The sequence below is a fragment of the Pan troglodytes genome, chromosome 7 (assembly GCF_028858775.2).
Source record: "Pan troglodytes isolate AG18354 chromosome 7, NHGRI_mPanTro3-v2.0_pri, whole genome shotgun sequence".
Lineage (NCBI taxonomy): Eukaryota > Metazoa > Chordata > Mammalia > Primates > Hominidae > Pan > Pan troglodytes.
This window is the reverse complement of record NC_072405.2, coordinates 152,992,257-153,010,648: the sequence shown is the minus strand read 5'-3', so window position 1 is coordinate 153,010,648 and position 18,392 is coordinate 152,992,257. Positions and strand designations below refer to the sequence as shown.

At 55.7% G+C, this 18,392-nt stretch overlaps 1 protein-coding gene across 4 annotated transcripts in view; it reads left to right on the top strand.

Annotated features, from left to right (window-relative positions):
• Positions 1–5,743: 5,743 nt before the first annotated feature.
• Positions 5,744–18,392, top strand: part of JRK (Jrk helix-turn-helix protein) — a 28,107-nt gene continuing 15,458 nt past the window's right edge. For 2 of the 4 annotated variants that reach the window (XR_010159696.1, XM_016959970.4), the window contains exons 1-2: positions 5,762–5,836; positions 9,259–11,300. Coding sequence is in view for 3 of the 4 variants with exons in the window: in XM_016959970.4 (XP_016815459.1) it covers positions 9,720–11,300 (1,581 nt within the window). In the remaining variant the exon portion in view is untranslated. Of the gene's footprint in view, positions 5,837–9,258; positions 18,324–18,392 lie in introns of those variants that run through there. The other 2 variants (XM_016959968.4, XM_016959967.4) reach the window with 2 other exon arrangements.

Here is an 18,392-nt window from a genome sequence, read left to right as displayed (position 1 = left end):
GAGCCGACTCACCTTGCAGGGAGTCCCACCACCACCTTCTGGGGCCCCACACAGTCCCATGCTGGAACACATCCCTGTGTGTAATTTTTTTTATTTCATGCAGCATTAATTTAAAAAATAAAGATAGCATGTCACTTGCAAAGCCACACTGGTGTCAGTTTGTAGCATCTTTTCTTTGGAAAAACGCCCTTGCAGATCAGGAGGAAAACCCACTGATGCACATGGGGTGGCTGGGGGCACTCAGTGCCAAGCCCCCATTTGGGTTCTGGAAATTAAGGCCATGACTTGCAAGCTGTGTGTGTGTGATATGTGACTGTGAGGGTTTGTATGTGCCAACTATGTGGGCATGGGAGTGTGCCACATAGTGTGTGTGAGAGTGTGAGAGAGGATGCTTGTCTGTGCATGTGGATCAAATGTGCGAGTGTGTGGCATGTGTGTAAATGCAAGTGAGTGTGGGTGTGTGCACGGGTTGTGTGTTGTGTGAGCAAAAGCATGTGTGTAAATGTGGGTGTGTTGGGGCCACCAAGTCCTGAGGGCTGCGCAGCTTGGAGCCCCTCAGAGGCGTTTTCCCCCAAGCCCACCCAGCTGGGGCCCACAGGCCCTCCCCATCTCTAACTCCCCCAGGGCCCTGTGTTCCCAGAGGAGGTGCCTTTTCCTGGCTCTCACAAAGGTGTCATCAGAGCCCTGCCCCAAATCAGCTCCCCTCCTGCCTGGGCACTAAGGTGGAGATGGGCACTGCCCCAGCCCCTGCCCCACCAGCCAGGCCCCTTGGCCTCCAATGACCCTCAGAACCACCCCCACCACTCTGCACCCTCTGCTCCTGCCACTCCCCCTTCCTGGAGTGAACTCAGACTGGGGAGGAGACCCAAGGCACACCCTTCCCTTCCAGCTGGGCACAGCCTCACCAGCACCCCCAGCCACCCCTGCTGTGAGAGGCCTGTCAGCCAGAGACCTCCAGAAGGAGGGCTGGCTGGGACTGCCCCAACCTGAGGCCTCCGGCACCTGAGCAAAGGACACTGCCGGGTACAAGCCCACCTCCAGGCAGAGGGAATAGCAGGCACGGGGGACGACCCATGGGCTTCGGAGAGGACAGTGAGGGGTTAGCTCCGGCGTGGCCTTGTGGCCCAGCGAGGACCTGAGCTGTATTCAGAGTGCACAGGCTTATTTGGGCAGGGGGAGTGACTGGCCCTGTCAAAGGCCACTCTGACTGTGGGTGGAGATGGGGAAGCCAGTGCAGAAGGAGGCTGGTGCAGTGGCCCAGGCATGGTCTGGGGGCTCTGCTCTGCGAACTTGGGGCATGGCTGGGGGAAGGGAGTCCTCAGGGCCAGCCCCCAGGAGACACTGGAAACTGCCTTTGTAAAAGTTTTAACAGTGAGAAAATGGTGATGGTGAAGGAGATCTGATCTAACCGACAGCCAGTTAATCTCCAAACTGCCCTTAGTCATTTCTGGGCATAACAGCCCTTTTCCAAAACTCAGCCATCTTTGTAAAGCTAACGAAAGGCCACCACTGCATGAGGAAGATGAGGGGATCTGCGCTCTGCTGAGGTTAGACTGAAACGATTCCCAGCTGTTATTCATTAGGAAGATGAGGGGAGTCTGAGCTCTGCTGAGGTTAGACTGAAACGATTCCCAGCCGTTATTCATTAGGAAGATGAGGGGAGTCTGAGCTCTGCTGAGGTTAGACTGAAACGATTCCCAGCCGTTATTCATTAGGAAGATGAGGGGATCTGAGCTCTGCTGAGGTTAGACTGAAACGATTCCCAGCCGTTATTCATTAGGAAGATGGGGGATCTGAGCTCTGCTGAGGTTAGACTGAAACGACTCCCAGCCGTTATTCCAGGGACCACAAGATTTGCAACTCCCCCAATTACTCCTGCAAGTAACATCACCATTGTGATCCTAAGATTGGCCTTGTGAGATGTCGTTTCAGGTTTTTGCACATCTAATGACTGATGGATGGCTCTAGCGAGGCCCACCAACCCCACAGCCGGTCCTGTGGCCCCACCTGGACGCAAACTCAGTGCACAGGAGGACCATTTTCCACATCCCCAGCCAACCAGCAGCACCCATTCCCTGGCCCACCAGACTCTCCTTGAAAAACCCTAGCGTCCAAATTTTCTGAGAGGCTGATTTGAGTGATAATAAAACTCTGGTCTCCCGTTCAGCTGGCTCTGCATGAATTAAACTCTTTCTCTATGGCAATTCCCCTGTCTTGCTAAATCAGCTCTATCTTGCCAGGGGTCAAAATGAACCCACTGGGTGATTACACGCTAGTGTATTTTCTTCCTCTCTTTCTGACCCCTCCCAGTGTCAGAATGGACTTGGTCCTCGAGAAGAGGCCCAAGGTTCCGTGAGTAATCGTAGGAGCACCTGGAGGAGCCCCATGCATCTTGGGATCAGGCCCCAGTTTCATGCCAATCCCCACTGCCCACCAGCACCGTCCAAGTCCTGGGAGACCACGTGATCCCATGTCCCTGAGGTGGCATTTAAAAATAGGAGTTAAAAATAAATTATTTAGGCAGATAGTGAGGGTAAGGAAGTCCTCAGTAAGGTTTTCCTTTTAATGAAAAGCAGGCTCCAAATCATTTTCTTTTCTAACAAAGAGCAGCCTGTAAAATCGAGCCGCAAACATAAGACAAGCAAGCTGGAAGCTTGCACGGGTGAATGCCAGCAGTTGTGCCAATGGGAAAAAGCTACCTGAGACTAGGCATGATCAAAATGGCAGCTCCATCTTCCCTTCTCTTTGCCAGCCACGTGTACAGCAAGGAGCAGACAAGATGGTGCTGGCCAAGTAGAAGCCCATTTGCATAATAAGATTAGGGTGGGGCGACCAGCCTTCCCCACGCCATATGTAAACATCACCCTTGGTCATACCAATCTGTGGGCCCTTTGTAAATCAGACACCGCCTCCTCAAGCCTGCCTATAAAATCTGCTGGGGTCTGCTGCAGGCTGGCTTTTCTCTTTTGGACGCCTCTTTCGAAAGAGAGGGCTGCTCACTTCTCTCCTTTCTTCTGTCTATTAAACTTTCTGCTCCTTAACCCATCTACATGAGTCCATGTCCTTAATCTTCTTGGTGTGAGACAATGAACCCCAGGTATTTACCCCAGACAATGATGCTGCTTCAGCAGCAGAGTCACACCAGGGATGGAGCCAGCCTTCCCGGGGAGGGAGGACTTTGCTGTCCCAGGAGACCCTGCCACGGGAGCCCCAGTCCAGGGACCTTGGGTTCCAGTCCTGCCATGTGCCTGGTATGCTCCGTGACTCAGCCTCCTCCTCTGTAAAACACATCTGACTCTAGCATGGCCAAATTCCTGCCCCACAGAATCATCTGCAATAAAAACAGCTGGTTTCAAGCTACTAAGTTTTGGGTGGTTTTTGATGCAGCAGTTGATAGCTGTATGGGGGTAAGGGCAGAAACAGAGACTGGGGAGGAGGCAAGACCACAGAGGTGTGGATGGGGGAGGGCAGTTGGAGGGAGTGAGAAGAGGCCAAACACTGGCTGGATTTTGAGGGTAGAGGATCTGGATATGAGGGATGGAGACTGTTGAGGCTGAGCCTGAGTGAATAGCAAGGTGAGCTGCCATTCATGAAGGTGGGGGCAATGCAGATGGAGCAAGGCTGGGCTGGAGGATCAAAGCTAAGCAGAGACATTGGCTAGCACATAGGAGGCTGGATTTCTGGGGGAGGGGCCCTGGCAGGAGACATGAATTTGGTCGTTGCCAGTGTTGGATGGTATTTAACGGCATGACACTGGAGGAGATCACCCAGGGAGTGGGGACTGGTTGAACAAAAAGAGCCAAAGAATGGCCTGGTCAGTAAGGAACCAGCAAGGGAGGGTGAGGAAGAGAAGAACCAGAGGGTGGGAGGGTGCTGGGAGCCCAGGTAACAACGGACCTAAGGATGAGTGAGCTGGCACACGTGCTCGTGCCTGGAATCCCAGCATTTTGGGATCGCTTGAGTCCACGAGCTCGAGACCAGCCTAGGCAACACAGCTAGACCTCGTTTCCACAAAAAATTAAAAAGATAGGTGAGACAGTGCATGCTTGTAGTCCCAGCTACTCTGGGGGTTGAGGCAGGAGGATCCCTTGAGCCCAGGAGGTTGAAGCTGCGGTGAGGAGAATGTACCACTGCACTCCAGCCTGGACAACAGAGGGAGACCCTGCCTCAAAAAAGGAAAAAGGAGGAGTGAGCTACCCAAATCTGTATTTGTTTATTATTGCTGTCCTAACAAATTACCATAAACGTGGTGATCCAAAACAATACAAATTTATATCTTACAGCTCTGGGTTCAGAAGTCTAATGGCACAATGAGTGTCATGGGCTAAGATCAAGGGGTCAGCAGGCTGCATTCCTTCTGCTGGCTCCAGGAGAGGCCCTGTTTCCTTGTCTCTCCCAGCCACTAGAAGCCGCTCATAGTCCTTGGCTTGTGGCCCCTTCCTCCATCTTCAAAGCACATCACTCCAACCCCTGTGTCTGTTGTCACATTTCCTTTTCTCTCCTCTTTCATCCCATTGTCCTCTCACTTGGCTTCCTAACTCCCACAAGAACCCCTGATATGGCACCTGCCCTCCTATCTGAACCCGTGGGCTCTGCATCCAGATGGAACCAACCGAGGATACAAACAATTCGGAAAAAAACCTGTGTCTGTACTGAACACGTACAAATTTTTCTCTTGTCACTATTCCCTAAACAATACTGTATAACAGCTATCTACATAGCGCTTACATTGTATTAGGTCTTATAAGTAATCTAGAAGTGACTTAAAGTATACGGGAAGATGTGTGTAGGTTATATGCAAATACGAAGCCATTTTATGTAAGGGGTTTGAGCATCAAGGATTTTAGCATCCTTGAGAAGTGCTGGAACCAATCCTCTATGGATACCCAGGGGCGACTGCACATCGGGCTCACCCTGATAAACATAAGAATCTCTGCACCTAAAGAATCTTAACTTCATTGCATTTGCAGTCCCTTTTGCCATGTAAGTAATGTATTCACAAGACCTGGAAGTTAGGATGTGGACATCCTTGGAGGGCCATTATTCTGCCCACCACAGTCCACCCTCCAGTTTCCAAAATTTGCATAGGTCCCATGGGCAAAATCCACGCACCCATCTCAAGGTCCTCCACAGCCTCAACTCATTACAGCACCAACTCAGGTCCATACTCACTTAAGTCGCACCCAGTTCAAAAGTTTCAAATCCCATCGTCTGAATCATCTAAATTGGGTATGGATTGGACCCCAGCTAAGTAAGGGGGTCAAGCAGGCGGGCTGAGCACTGGTCCTGGTGACTGGAAGGCAGCACTGCCCTCCCCGCATCAGAAACTGCACCGGGAAGACTGTCCTGGGCTGGGCGGCACGAAACCCTGGGCGCCTGTGGCTGCCCCAAAACTGCAGGAGCCCCAACGCCTTCAGCGCAGGGTTCACTGTCATGAAAGGAATGTGACGCCCTGCGCCCATTCTACAGATGGAGAGAGCAGGGCGGAGCCCCGGGCCCAGGCCGCACGCCCTGCCTTCGCCCCGTTTCCCCTCTCCCCTCCCTGCCCGCGCCGTCTCCCCTCCCACGCCTCCCCCCACCCTGGGACCCCCCCCCCACTCCTCTCCTCCCCCCTCGCCTCTCTCCTCTCCTCCAGGCCTCCTCTCCTCCCACGCCCGCCGTGGCCACCCAGCTCTTTGAAAGCCTGCGTCTGGCTCCCAGACACCACCGAGTGCTGAGTCCTCCAGCCTGTCTAGAGCGTCCCGGAAGTAGCTGGGGGAAGGCGACGAGGCGCGGACTGGAGGAGAACCGAGTGGCCGGCACTTCCGGCCGGCGGCGGCTGCTCCGGGTGAGCAGGGTGAGTAGGGTCCTGGCCTGAGGCGCTGGGCGGCCGGGCCGGGCCGGGTGGGTGCGGGCGCTCTCCGGTCCCTGCTGGGCGCGGGCGGCGCGGGCGGGAGCCGCAGTCTGGGCAGGCGGGCGCGCGGGGCGGGGCGGGGTTGGTCGCGAGGCTGCGGGGCCGGACCCAGCCGCGGGCGGCAGCGCCCCCTCCCGGGAGCCGCGCTCGGAACCCGAAGCCCTGTGCTTCCCGCGCGACCCCCGCGGCCTGAGCGCGCGGCCCCCGAGCCGAACCCACCCCTTGCCGCCAGGCCTGGCCTTGACGCCCCAGCCCGGACCCTTCCTGCGCTTCCACTTTCAGAGAGGCTTGGTCACGAGGTCCGCTTGCCCTTAAAAAACCAGACCGAGACTTTTTTTTCTTTTTTTTTCTCCATTTTTGTTTTTGTTCTTGTTCTTGTCCCAGACTGAATTTCTACCCACAAACGGGGACCCTGGGGTACGGACGCTTTTTAAGCGAGCCTCGCCAGTAGCCCAGCGCTGTCTCTGCGCCAGGATCCCCCAGCGTGGAGGGCTCCTAGCGGAACTCGGCGCCGGCTCTCGGGCGCTCTCTGCGGGGCGCACGGCCCCAGGCTTTCTGTCCCCTCCTTCTCTGTCCCATACTCTCCTTCTGACCCCCAGCTCACCTCTTCCCCCAGCTCCAGAATGCGACTTGTTTTTTGAGTATTTCTCCTTCATATCCTCCATACCCCCCAACACACGCGCGCGCGCGCACACACACACACACACACACACACACACTATGCCCCTGCGAAGGTTGTTTCCCGCTTTCCCCCCGCGTTTCTCAGGGCCTCTTAGCCTCACACAGGACGGAGTCAGCCCCAGCGCTGGCCCCTCAGGCCTCCCGTTTCTTGTCTGTGCCTTGGGCACAGGAGAATTGCACGTTTCATCCCGTGTTCACGTGGCCTCGGTGATCAGTGCTTCCTCTCCAGTCGCAAGGCAAGAAACCACCCTAATTTCGGGGAGACAGGGAATCCCACAGCAGCTTGTGAGGGGCTGACTGGGGACTGGGATGCCGGGAAAAGCGTCCTGGAGGAGACTCAGCACCAGACACGGGCTCCTTGTGGACACGTCTCCATGCCTGACGTGCAGGTGTGGCAGGATGACACAAACTGGCTGAACACACTGTTGTCCCACTTGCAAGACCAAAAACTTCCTTTAAAAATAAAATTCAGATATTCCTGATGAAACAAGTTCAGCCACTTTGTGTCATCCTGCTACACCTGCATGTCAGGCATGGAGACGTGTCCACGAGGAGCCGTGTCTGGTGCTGAGTCTCCTCCAGGACGCTTTTCTCTGCATCCCAGTCCCCAGTTAGTCCCTCATAAGCTACTGTGGGATTCCGTGTCTCCCCCAGTTTTTCTACAGCGGGTTCATATTAAAAATCTGGAGGGTGGTTTGTGGCCTTGCCTTCCCTCCTGTTCCCCATGGTGAGATGCACATAGCTCACTGTGCTGTGCCAGACCGCACACACGTCACACCGTCACCCTCAGCGAACAATGCAGGATCCTTAAGGGACCAGCCCACATTTTGCAGACCAGGAAACTGACTCCGGAAGAGGACAGTACTCACCCAGAGGTGGCAGCCAACAAGCCTATAATTTTTCTTTGGAGCTTTTGCTGCATTTGACTGCACTCCTCATTTCCCTTGAGCTCTGTCCTCAAAGGGCTGCGTTTCTGCACTCCACATGTAAGTAGGCCTTTGGCCACACGCTCTGCATGGAGTTGGCAGAAGCAGCTATGGTAAGGACGCGGGAGGGAGGTGGGAACTCCAGGAGTCCATCCTCAAGTACTGCTGGCCTGCGGAGGAGTGAGGGCAGGGAGACCCCTGCCCATAGCACGCACGCCACACTGAGGCGGCCAGCTGAGCTGCCCGGTGTTGGGGCAAACAGCTTTTCAGCCCTCACCACCCTCAGCAGTGTCTTAACTGGGTGAAGTGCATTGCAGGCCCTGACTCCATAGGCTGCCCTAGCCTCACAGGGGTGCGCCCTCTGTGCCCTGCCAGTCGGCTCGGGTGTAGGGAGGGTTGTGGGGTGTTTCGCAGAGTTGTTATGAGAGGGTGGAATTGTCCACCTAGAAGGGATGAGAATGACCCACATTGTCTTTATATAGGAGAAGGGTGAGAAGTTAGTTCAAAACTCCAACAGAAAGATGTGTTTGGTTAGAGCTGTGACATTTCTATGTCATTTTTCTTCCTATTGGTCAAAGGTGTGTATGAAACTTAAAAGCAAGCTTTTCGTAGGGTGCACAGCTGGCCCAGGAAGAACCCTTGCTCCCAGGGGGCTATCAGGTGTCCTGGCATTTGCTTCTGGTGTAAATTAGTCATTTGTTCATAGAGCCTCCCAAATTAGCAAATGCTAAAGAAGTTCCTGCTCTGGGCTAGCTTGTTCCTGTGTCCTCTGAGCGTGTATGTGTGAGTGAGGTTGGGTGGCTGTGTGTGTGTGTGTGTGTGTGTGTGTGTGTGTGTATGTGTCTGTGTCTCTGTGTCCGTCCATGTCTGGCAGGCTCTGCGGCCCTGCCGTGGGTGTGGAGCCAGGTGGGCGGGCAGCACTAGAGCCTGGGGTTTCAGATACCAGCGGCTCAGTGTGGCTGCCTGGGGCAGGGTACCCTGAGCTGAGCTTGAGGGGTCCCCTCTGGAAGAGGCCTGGAATGGTCACAGCTGTCTGTCTGCTGCGGCTCCTCGTAGACGCATCTGAGTGTGTGGAGTCAGGGAGGTCAGAGGGTGATTGAGAAACTGGCAGCACCTCCTAGCCCTTGGAGGAGCTTGAGGCCTGCTGTTCTAGAGAAACTTCTAATGCCTTATTTTCTAGAGGCAGTTTGGGGCTCTGTGTCGGAGAGAGGAGTTTAGAGACCTGCTCCAGATGGGGTTTGTAAGATCTTTGGCGGGGAGGGTAGTGAGGAGTTTCTCCTCCCTGCATCCCTCCACCCCTGCCTCTGCTCCTCAGGGAGGAATAAGGGATTTGAGAAGCTCAGGCAGCCCAGCGAGCAGTTACAGCAAGGAGCTTAGTCTGGGCGGGTGGGAGGTTTGTTCTTGGGTCCGCCCAGCATCCTCTGATGGCTTCCTCTGATGGCTTCTGCCTGAGCGCTTCCCCAGGAAAGGCCGGGCTGCTCCTATGAGAGCCACGTCTCGTTTCCAGCCCTAGCGAATGGCTTCAGTTTGCTTGGTGGGAGTTGGGCAGAGTCCGCCTGAGCAGCACGTGCAGGGGCTGGGCAGGCTGGGCTGCTCCCGGGGCCACCCTCTCCCCACGGTGCATGCCAGCACTTGCATGGGTCCTGTCAACAGCCCTTGAGTTTCAGCTGGAGTGTCCCGGTGAGGAGAGTCGTGAGGACGCCATGTGTGTCCTGGGCGCGCCCCGTCACTTTCCTCTCTCTTCCCTCTGCTTTCCAGCCCCTGAAGTGCTGTGCCTGGAGATACCATTGTGGACCCTGGAGAGGCACCTGCTGCTTATGCGGTAAAGCCTCTACCACCCCAAACCTCGTCAGTTTGAGGGGAGCCGCTGCCATAGTATCCACAGAGAAGGCCAGAGTTCCAGCTGTGTGGAGCAGCAGAGGGGAGTCTGACAGGGTCACCTCCTCCACAGAGAGAATTGGCAGCTGACTGCACTGCCAGGAGACAAGGCCTAGGTGTGTGGAGCCTGGAAGACCAGGGAACCTGAGGCAGGAGGTGCAGCGTGTGGAGTGAGAAACCCGAGAGGGACTGGGGCCTGTGCTCAGGATCAGCAGAGCAGGCAGGCAGAGTGGAGAGGGAGAGACGGAGCCCCAGAAGGGGAGCAGGAGGAGAGGGAAGTAGTGGCAGCAGCCCAGGCCAGGCGTGTGTCCTGCAAGTGCTAGGACCAGCCACCCCTCCCCATGGCCTCCAAGCCGGCTGCCGGGAAGAGCAGAGGGGAGAAGCGGAAGAGGGTGGTGCTGACACTGAAGGAGAAGATTGACATCTGCACGCGCCTGGAGAAGGGTGAGAGCCGGAAGGCACTGATGCAGGAGTACAATGTGGGCATGTCCACCCTCTACGACATCAGGGCCCACAAGGCGCAGCTGCTCCGGTTCTTTGCCAGCTCGGACTCCAACAAGGCGCTGGAGCAGCGGCGCACGCTGCACACGCCCAAGCTGGAGCACCTGGACCGCGTCCTGTACGAGTGGTTCCTGGGGAAGCGCTCCGAGGGCGTCCCCGTGTCAGGCCCCATGCTCATCGAGAAGGCCAAGGACTTCTACGAGCAGATGCAGCTCACTGAGCCCTGCGTGTTCTCCGGAGGGTGGCTTTGGCGCTTTAAGGCCAGACACGGCATTAAAAAGCTAGATGCGTCCAGTGAAAAGCAGTCAGCCGACCACCAGGCCGCGGAGCAGTTCTGTGCGTTTTTCAGGAGCTTGGCTGCTGAGCACGGGCTGTCTGCCGAGCAGGTTTACAACGCTGACGAGACCAGCCTTTTCTGGCGGTGCCTGCCAAATCCCACTCCGGAAGGCGGGGCTGTGCCTGGCCCCAAGCAGGGCAAGGACCGGCTGACCGTGCTGATGTGTGCCAACGCCACGGGCTCCCACAGGCTCAAGCCCTTGGCCATCGGGAAGTGCAGCGGTCCCAGGGCTTTCAAAGGCATCCAGCACCTGCCCGTCGCCTATAAGGCCCAGGGGAACGCCTGGGTGGACAAGGAGATTTTTTCCGATTGGTTCCATCATATCTTTGTGCCCTCGGTGAGAGAGCACTTCAGAACCATAGGTTTGCCGGAAGACAGCAAAGCCGTTCTCTTGCTGGACAGCTCCCGGGCTCACGCGCAGGAGGCCGAGCTGGTGTCCAGTAACGTTTTCACCATCTTCCTGCCTGCCAGCGTGGCCTCATTGGTGCAGCCCATGGAGCAGGGCATTCGGAGAGATTTCATGAGGAACTTCATTAACCCTCCAGCCCCCCTGCAGGGCCCCCACGCCCGCTACAACATGAACGATGCCATATTCAGTGTGGCCTGTGCCTGGAACGCAGTCCCTAGCCACGTCTTCAGGCGGGCCTGGAGGAAGCTGTGGCCGTCGGTTGCGTTTGCCGAAGGCTCCTCCTCTGAGGAGGAGGTGGAGGCAGAGTGCTTCCCAGTGAAGCCCCACAACAAGTCCTTTGCACACATCCTGGAGCTTGTGAAGGAAGGCTCCTCCTGCCCGGGACAGCTTCGCCAGCGCCAGGCTGCCAGCTGGGGGGTAGCGGGAAAGGAGGCAGAAGGGGGACGGCCCCCTACTGCCACGTCGCCAGCAGAGGTTGTGTGGAGTTCAGAAAAGACTCCGAAAGCTGACCAGGACGGCGGAGGAGATCCTGGTGAGGGCGAGGAGGTGGCCTGGGAGCAGGCGGCCGTGGCCTTTGACGCAGTCCTGTGCTTTGCAGAGCGGCAGCCATGCTTCAGTACGCAGGAAGTGGGGCAGCTGCGGGCGCTGCGTGCCGTGTTCCGGAGCCAGCAGCAGGTGAGGAGGCGGCGTGGTGCCCTCGGGGCTGTGGTCAAGGTTGAAGCCCTCCAGGAGGGCCCTGGTGGCTGTGGGGCCACAGCTCAGTCTCCCTTGCCCTGCTCATCCACAGCAGGTGACAACTGATGGCTTCTCTGCCCTGCCCTGGCCACTGGCCCTGTTTCTCCCCACACCCTGGAGTGGCATGGTCCTGTGCCCCGACCCCACCTGAGGCAGGAGGGCATGTGCAGACACTCAAGAGCCCTTCCAGGAGTGGGTCGCCCACGGGTGTGGCTCGGGTGCCCAGGACGGTCTGTGCCCGAGGTTCCTGTCAATACAGGTTTTATTTTATCACTTGCCGTGTCATCCGAAAGTGAGGAAATGTTTTGGAAGGGTCCACCCTAGCCTAGAACAAGCCAGAGCCGCACCCTGGCTGGAATGGGGGCCAGGCTGAGCTGATCTGGCCTCATGTTCGCTGGCTGATCATTGCAGTATCAGAGGGTGGAGATGTCAGTCTGTCCACGTGGAGAGAAGTTGCCCTCCAGGCCGACAGGAGGCCATGCCCACCGCCCCTGGACAGGCTTCGTCTCAGAAGGCTCTATCTGCTGGGCTGGCGGCCATCCCCGTGTTGGGTGGACCCCGAGCACGGTTGCCTGAGGTCCGATGGCCCGAGAGCTGGGACTCAGTTCTTGGCCTGCTAGCGGCTGAACAGGCCGCACGTCTCACTTCAGTTGTGGCCTCATTCAGCAGAATGACTCTGGAACCATCCTCTGTTACCCGCAGATCCTGTCCCATGGGCTCTGGCCCCAAGATGTTGGGGGGCCCCACGGAGAGTTGACTTGGTAGAGTTCCTTTCTGGGAAGAAAGTAGGAGTGGCTGACCAGGCCCTGCTCATCACCCGGATAGAGGACACGGACCCTGTGTGGTATTTTGGCATTTTGGCTCAGAGTCCAATGTACCATGTTGCCCAGAATTTCATACTTACGGCCTTTACATGAATACGTTTTGATCAGACATTCAGAGATTAGTCTTAGGTTTGCACGTAAGTCACTGAAAACAGTAAAACAGGCTGCTTAGATTTCTAGCAGTATGTGTGCTCTTATCCCCAGCTGTTAGCATGTTAGTAATACTTTTGGGGAGGAGTTGTCTGTCCTGGTCAGTTTTCACAGAGGCGGTTGTAAGAGGATGTGGTTATTTTCTCCATGTCTGTAGTTGCTTTGCGGCATCTCCATTTCACGGGCAACACTCACTGCCTGCAGCTGAGATTCCAGAACGCCCTGTGTCCACAGTGATTAGCCTCGTCTTTCAGCGAGCATAAAATAAGTGCATTGTCCTTTTCTTTTCTTGAGGCAGGGTCTCACTCTGTTGACCAGGCTGGAGTGAAGTGGTGTGATCCTATCTCACTGCAGCCTCGACCTCCCTGGCTTGAGTGATCCTCCCGCCCCAGCCTCCTGAGTAGCTGGGACTAGAGGCGCGCACCATCACGCCTACCTTTTTATTTTTTTTGTAGAGACAGGGTCTCACTGTGTTGCCCAGGCTGGTCTTGAACTCTTGGCCTCAAGCGATCCTCCTTCCTCATCCTTCTAAAGTGCTGGGATTACAGGTGTGAGCCACAGCACTCGGCCTAAATAGGTTTTTCTTGCTATGTTATTTTCAGTGCTTTGCCCTTGAATTCTTTTCCTCTCTTAAATTCATATCATTTGGCCGAGTCAGCACGTAGTTTGCATTCCAGCGTCTGCTGTTGATTCCACTGAAACCTCTGTTCTCATGAGGGAGAGGATTTGGCTCGCTGTGGTTTCTCGTACTTTCACATCTCTGTAGATACAGGGGCAAAAGTCATTGCTGACAGAGCCCTATCTATGTCCTGGAAGTGTGTGTTTCTTGCTTTGAATGCATGTGTGAAGATTATAAAAGCCAAATAGTTTTTAAAGATCTCGGTGCTGAACGACAGTCCCAGTTCCTATTTGTGTCCCATTGTCTTTGTGGTGTCACCCGCACTGTTTGCTTCATTGTCTGGGGAACAACTGCACATCCGTGTACTTTGTGCCATTTCTGGGCTCACGCGTCACTCCTAGCAGAGCCTCTTAACTGAGACTGCTGGATTGCAGCTGCTTGAGGCAACACAGGAGGTTAGAACATGTCCCGAGGGCTCTGAAACAGCAGGACATCCTGGGTGGGTGGAGCTGGGGAGGGCATGGGCAGGCCAGCTGGCCGAGCTCCTGGCTGGCTCTCCTGAGTCCTCTGGACATGGCTTGTCCCTGTCAGACTGTAGCTCTTCAGGACCTGAGCTCTTCCCGTTCTTGACCTGCTCTTGTGCTGACTGTGCTGGGCTGATGGGTAGGCGCTTATCCCCAGTGAGTGGCTGTGTCCTCAGGGTGCCCCTCTTCCAGACCAACTGCAGCAAGGCCTGGAGCCTGACTCTAGGTGCAGCCCATGTGGCTGGAATCCCTTGTGCCACCCAGGGGACTCGGGCCCTGCTCCTCCTGCAGCCCCTCCTCACCTGGGCTCGCTGCTGGAGTGAGGTTTTTAGGGAGCCCAGAGCGTACTCATCTCTGAGCTGCTGGGCCCAGCTGCCTGGCGCATACCTCTTGCCTCCGTCCTGTCCCCCAGAACGCTTTATGGAGACTGCCGTGTCCTCCGAGCACTTTGTTTTCACTTCCTGACCAGTCTCAGAAGCTCAAGTGGTTGAATGTTTTAGCCTCAGAATCTTTTTCCCCAAGCCCTCTCAGGTGGAGCCCCGCTGTACCAGACACCACAGCACAGCTCTGTGAGGCTGTGTCTCTTCACTCTGTTTCTGGGGCTGCTGAGGCCCCTGGGAAGCCCTGGAGCTTGCCAGAGCAGAGCGAGAAAGTCTCTGGTCCTGTTTAAATGCCTCCGCGTTTTATCTGTGAGCACCAGGCTGGAACCACTCCCTGTCTTCTCACAGTGCCCCTGCAAGTTGCAGCCTCAGTTCTCCAGTGGCTAGTGGGGCAGCAGGTGCTGCATCATATGGTTTGGGACCTCTGTGGCTGCTTCCAGCCTGCTAATAGAACCTCTTTCCACCACTGCCTTCATCTTTGGGGTGGCACCCCTGAGTGCTCAGGCCTGAGGGCGCTCCTTTGTCCTCACTCGGGACAGGCAGCCTCCACTCTGGGAGCTCCCATCCCTCGGGATGCCCAGGAGAGGCCATACTTTCAGGGTGGCATGGTGAATTCAGGGGTTAGGATGGGTAGGTGGTCTTTCAGCCCCTTGTATGTTGGGGTTGGTTTACAGAACACCTGTCCTGCCTGTGCCAGCCTGGCCTTCTGCGGGCACCCCAGGCACGCTGTCCTGGAAGTTGTCTGTCTCCTGCATAGGAGGGTCTAGAGCAGACCTTGCCCTGGGCCTGTCTGTGCGTGACTTCCATACACTTCATTCGTGCTCAGCCATGGCTGAGCATGCGATGGAGAGCACTTGGGCCGCCCCTGACGTCGCAGGCCACTGTTCTTATCCAGTGGGCCAAGTGATTGATTGCTAGTGGTGGGTTGATTGGAAGAAAGGAAGTCGCAGCCCCTGCCCACGGCTTCCCCAGCTCGCTGGGGTTGGAGGACTGTCATCAGTTGTCCCCAGTTAAAGTCCATTTGGAGGAGGTTCAGGGTCCCAGTGGCTGGATGTGCTTCTGGAGGGACACGGTTTGAGGCAGGGGTTTGCAGAAGGTGTAGACTGCATCCATTCTTGGGAGGCTGTGGCACAAGGCAGCGACAACTTGGGACAAATCAAGACCCGTCCACACTGCACCTCAGGGACCTCACCTCACGCCCCACATAAATGTGCTTATTGGGGGGCCGGGTGTGGTGGCTCCCACCTGAAATCCCAGTACTCTGGAAGGCCACGGCAGGAGGATCACTTTAGTTCAGGAGTTTGAAACCAGCCTGGGCAACATAGGGAGACCCCATCTCTACAGAAAGTAAAAGAAAATGAGCCAGGTGTGGTGGCATGTGCCTGTAACCCCAGCTACCCAGGAGGCCGAGGTGGGAGGATCCCCAAGCCCAGGAGTTTGAGGCTGCAGTGAGTTATGGCCTCTGCACTCCAGCCTGGGTGACAGAGTGAGAGACCTAATCTCTAAAAAAAAAAAAAATAACAAAATGTGCTTTGGGATCAGGTGTGGAGATCAGGGTCGGGGAGGTCATGAGGTAGGTAGGGGTCAGGATGTGGACAGTCATGGGCTGGTGGGTGTGGCAGCTGTGAGGGGTGGGTGGTGGCCTGGGAGGCAGGGCCTGGGCAGGGCTTCTGCACTTCTGCTGCTTACCCAGCCCCCTCTGGGTTCGAGGACTCTCCTTGACAAGGGGTGAGCTCTCGGGCACTGCGTTGGACTCAGCTGCCTACTGGGAGGCTGGGGAGAATGGACCTGTGAGACCTTGTTTGTCCTCTTCCCTGCCCAGCTCCTGTAGACCCCAGGCCTGGCTGTCCGCAGGGCCAGGAGCTGCAGCCATGGCAGCCACCAGCCTCCCACATGAGCCCCAGCTCCCAGCCCCACACGCCCACTCCTTTGCCCATGTGGTGTCAGCTCTGGCCTCCGCTTCCACACATGGACCCTCAGACCTTGCACATCTGTTGTTTCCCTTGCAGGGCAGTGATGATGACATGAAATGAGGTGGGGTCACTCCTGTTTAGGGATGAGACCAGGGCCCAGGGAGGGGCAGGTGTGAAGTTACTGAGGGCAGAGGGAGACCCAGGGCTACCTGCTCCTAATGACCAGCCTCACGTTCTCCACTGCTCACTCCCTGCCATTCACCAGCTGCATGACCTTGAGCAGTGCACTCAACTGTAAACAGAGGTGAAAACACTCCTTTACCAACTGTTTTAGGGGCCACTCTTGTTTGAGGCCTTGAACCTCCTTTCAGTTCCATGGTGGTCCTGAGCCTCTGAATCTGGGTATGGCCCCTGCTGGGTCCTGGTCTCTTAGGCAGCGTGATGGCCTCCCTGCTCAAGGCCCTGCACCCAGGGGCAGATTGTGGGAGGCCCACTGGCCATGGCTGGGCCCTATCGCAGAGAGCCTGTCAGCACGGCCATTTCCACACCCAGGCTGGCTGGGAAGCGAGCTGCGAGGTGCTCAAAGGCCCTCTATGTCCACAGGTAGCCCCGTCCCACACAGGCGAGGATCGTTGGGCCTCCTTAGTAGCCAAAGGAACTGAGGTTCAGAGCAGGGAATGTGTTGCCCAGTGTCAGCATGGTCTGCTCTGGGGTCAGGCGTCTTGCCCTGGTCTTAAGCCACCCCAAGCCAAGGCATGTCCCTGGGCCCATTTCCTCTCTTGAGGTCTTGGGTTCCCTATTTCTGATGTGTGTGAAAGGAGGGCCTGTCCTCTGGGGTGACCATGAGGCTCAGTGGGAGGAGCTGCCAGGCTTGAGCTGGGACTTGGCACCTGGCCAGCCTTTTTTCTATTTCATTGTACCTTGATGGGCTGTCAGTTCTGAAGAGAAAAAATACACTAGGAATCCATTCTTCCTCCACCATTCTCCCTGGCAGAGGGAAGTGACTACACCCCTATGGTGTGGACATACTGACGCTCCTCCATGAAGCAGCAAAGTTCTGTTGTTTCAGGAGACTGTGGGCCTTGAGGATGTGGTAGTGACCTCACCAGAGGAGTTGGCAATTCCTAAGTGCTGCCTGGAGGCCTCTACAGAGACATAATGTTGGAGAACTTCTGCCACATGGCAGTGCTGGGTAAGACCCCTCTGTCCCCACCAGTGCCCTTGTGGTTATGGGTGTTGGTAGGTCTGTGGCCTCCATCTCCATGACGATGGTGTTAAGGACTGCATGTTTGTGTCCCCCACCAAAGTTTATATGTTGAAACCCTGACCCCCAGGAGGGTGGTATTAGGAGGTGGGGCCTTTGGGAGGTGACTAGGCTTAGGTGAGATCGTGAGAGTGGGGCTCGCCGATGAGATCGAGTCCTTATAAGAAAAGGAAGGAACTAGAGCGAGGTCACTTTGTGCTGTGTGAGCATACAAGAAAACTGCCATCTTCAAGCTGGGTGCAGTGGCTCACGCCTGTAATCCCAGCACTGGAAGGCCAGGGCATTAGGATTGCTTGAGTCCAGGAGTTCGAGACCAGCCTAGGCATGATAAGACCTTATTGCTAAAAAAAAAAAAAAAAGGAAATAAAATAGAAAATTGCCATCTGCAAATGAGAAAGCCTTCAGCTGACACCAGACTGCCAGTGCCTTTGATATTGGACTTTCAGTCCCCAGATCTGTGAAAAATTAATTTATGTTGTTTAAGACACCTAGCCTGTGGTATTTTGTTATCGCAATCCAAACTGACTGAGACAGGCAGTAAGGAGAGAACAGAGGTTCCAGCCTGCTTCAGGTCCAGGCAGTTCTGCCATTGCCCCCAACTCCTCAGTGCCAGTCATGGGCCAGGCCCCTGGGGGACTTGGAATGAGTAAAACATGCACCTATTGTTAAGGTTCACCTGGTCCAGAAGGGGAGGCAGACCCACCTGCCCACCATGACCCGGACAGAGGCGATAAATACGGAGCACCTCATGGCCAGGGCCTGGAGGATTCCCACCATACCCTACCCAGCGCCAATAACAGAGGGACCCTGGAGTTGTGTACACAAGATAGCAGTTCAGTGCTTGCACACATACTAGTTGAGAAGGGAAATCAGGGCTAATGAAACAGCTCAACTGTCTGGCAGAGCCAGGCTCCTTCTGCCATGATACAGTTTGGATGTTTGTCCCTTTCTAATCTTATATGGAAATTTGATCCCCAGTGTTGAAGGTGGGGCCTGGTGGGAGATGTTCCTGTTATCGGGATGGATCCTTCATGAATAGCCTGGTGCCATCTTTGTGGTAACAAGTGAGTTCTCACTTGATTAGTTTCTGTGAGAACTGTTTGTTAAAAAGAGCCTGGTGGCACCTCCCTCCCTTCTTCCTCCTTCTCTTGCTATGTGATGCTGCTGCCCTTTGCCTTCCGTCATGAGTGGAAGCTCCCTGAAGCCCCCACCAGAAGCAAATGCTGGCACCATGCTGCTTGTACAGCCTGCAGAACTGTGAGCCAAATAAACCTCTTTTCTTTATAAATTACTCAGCCTCAGGTGTTACTTTATAACCATGCAAACAGACCAAGACATGCCATGTGTATTTCATGAAG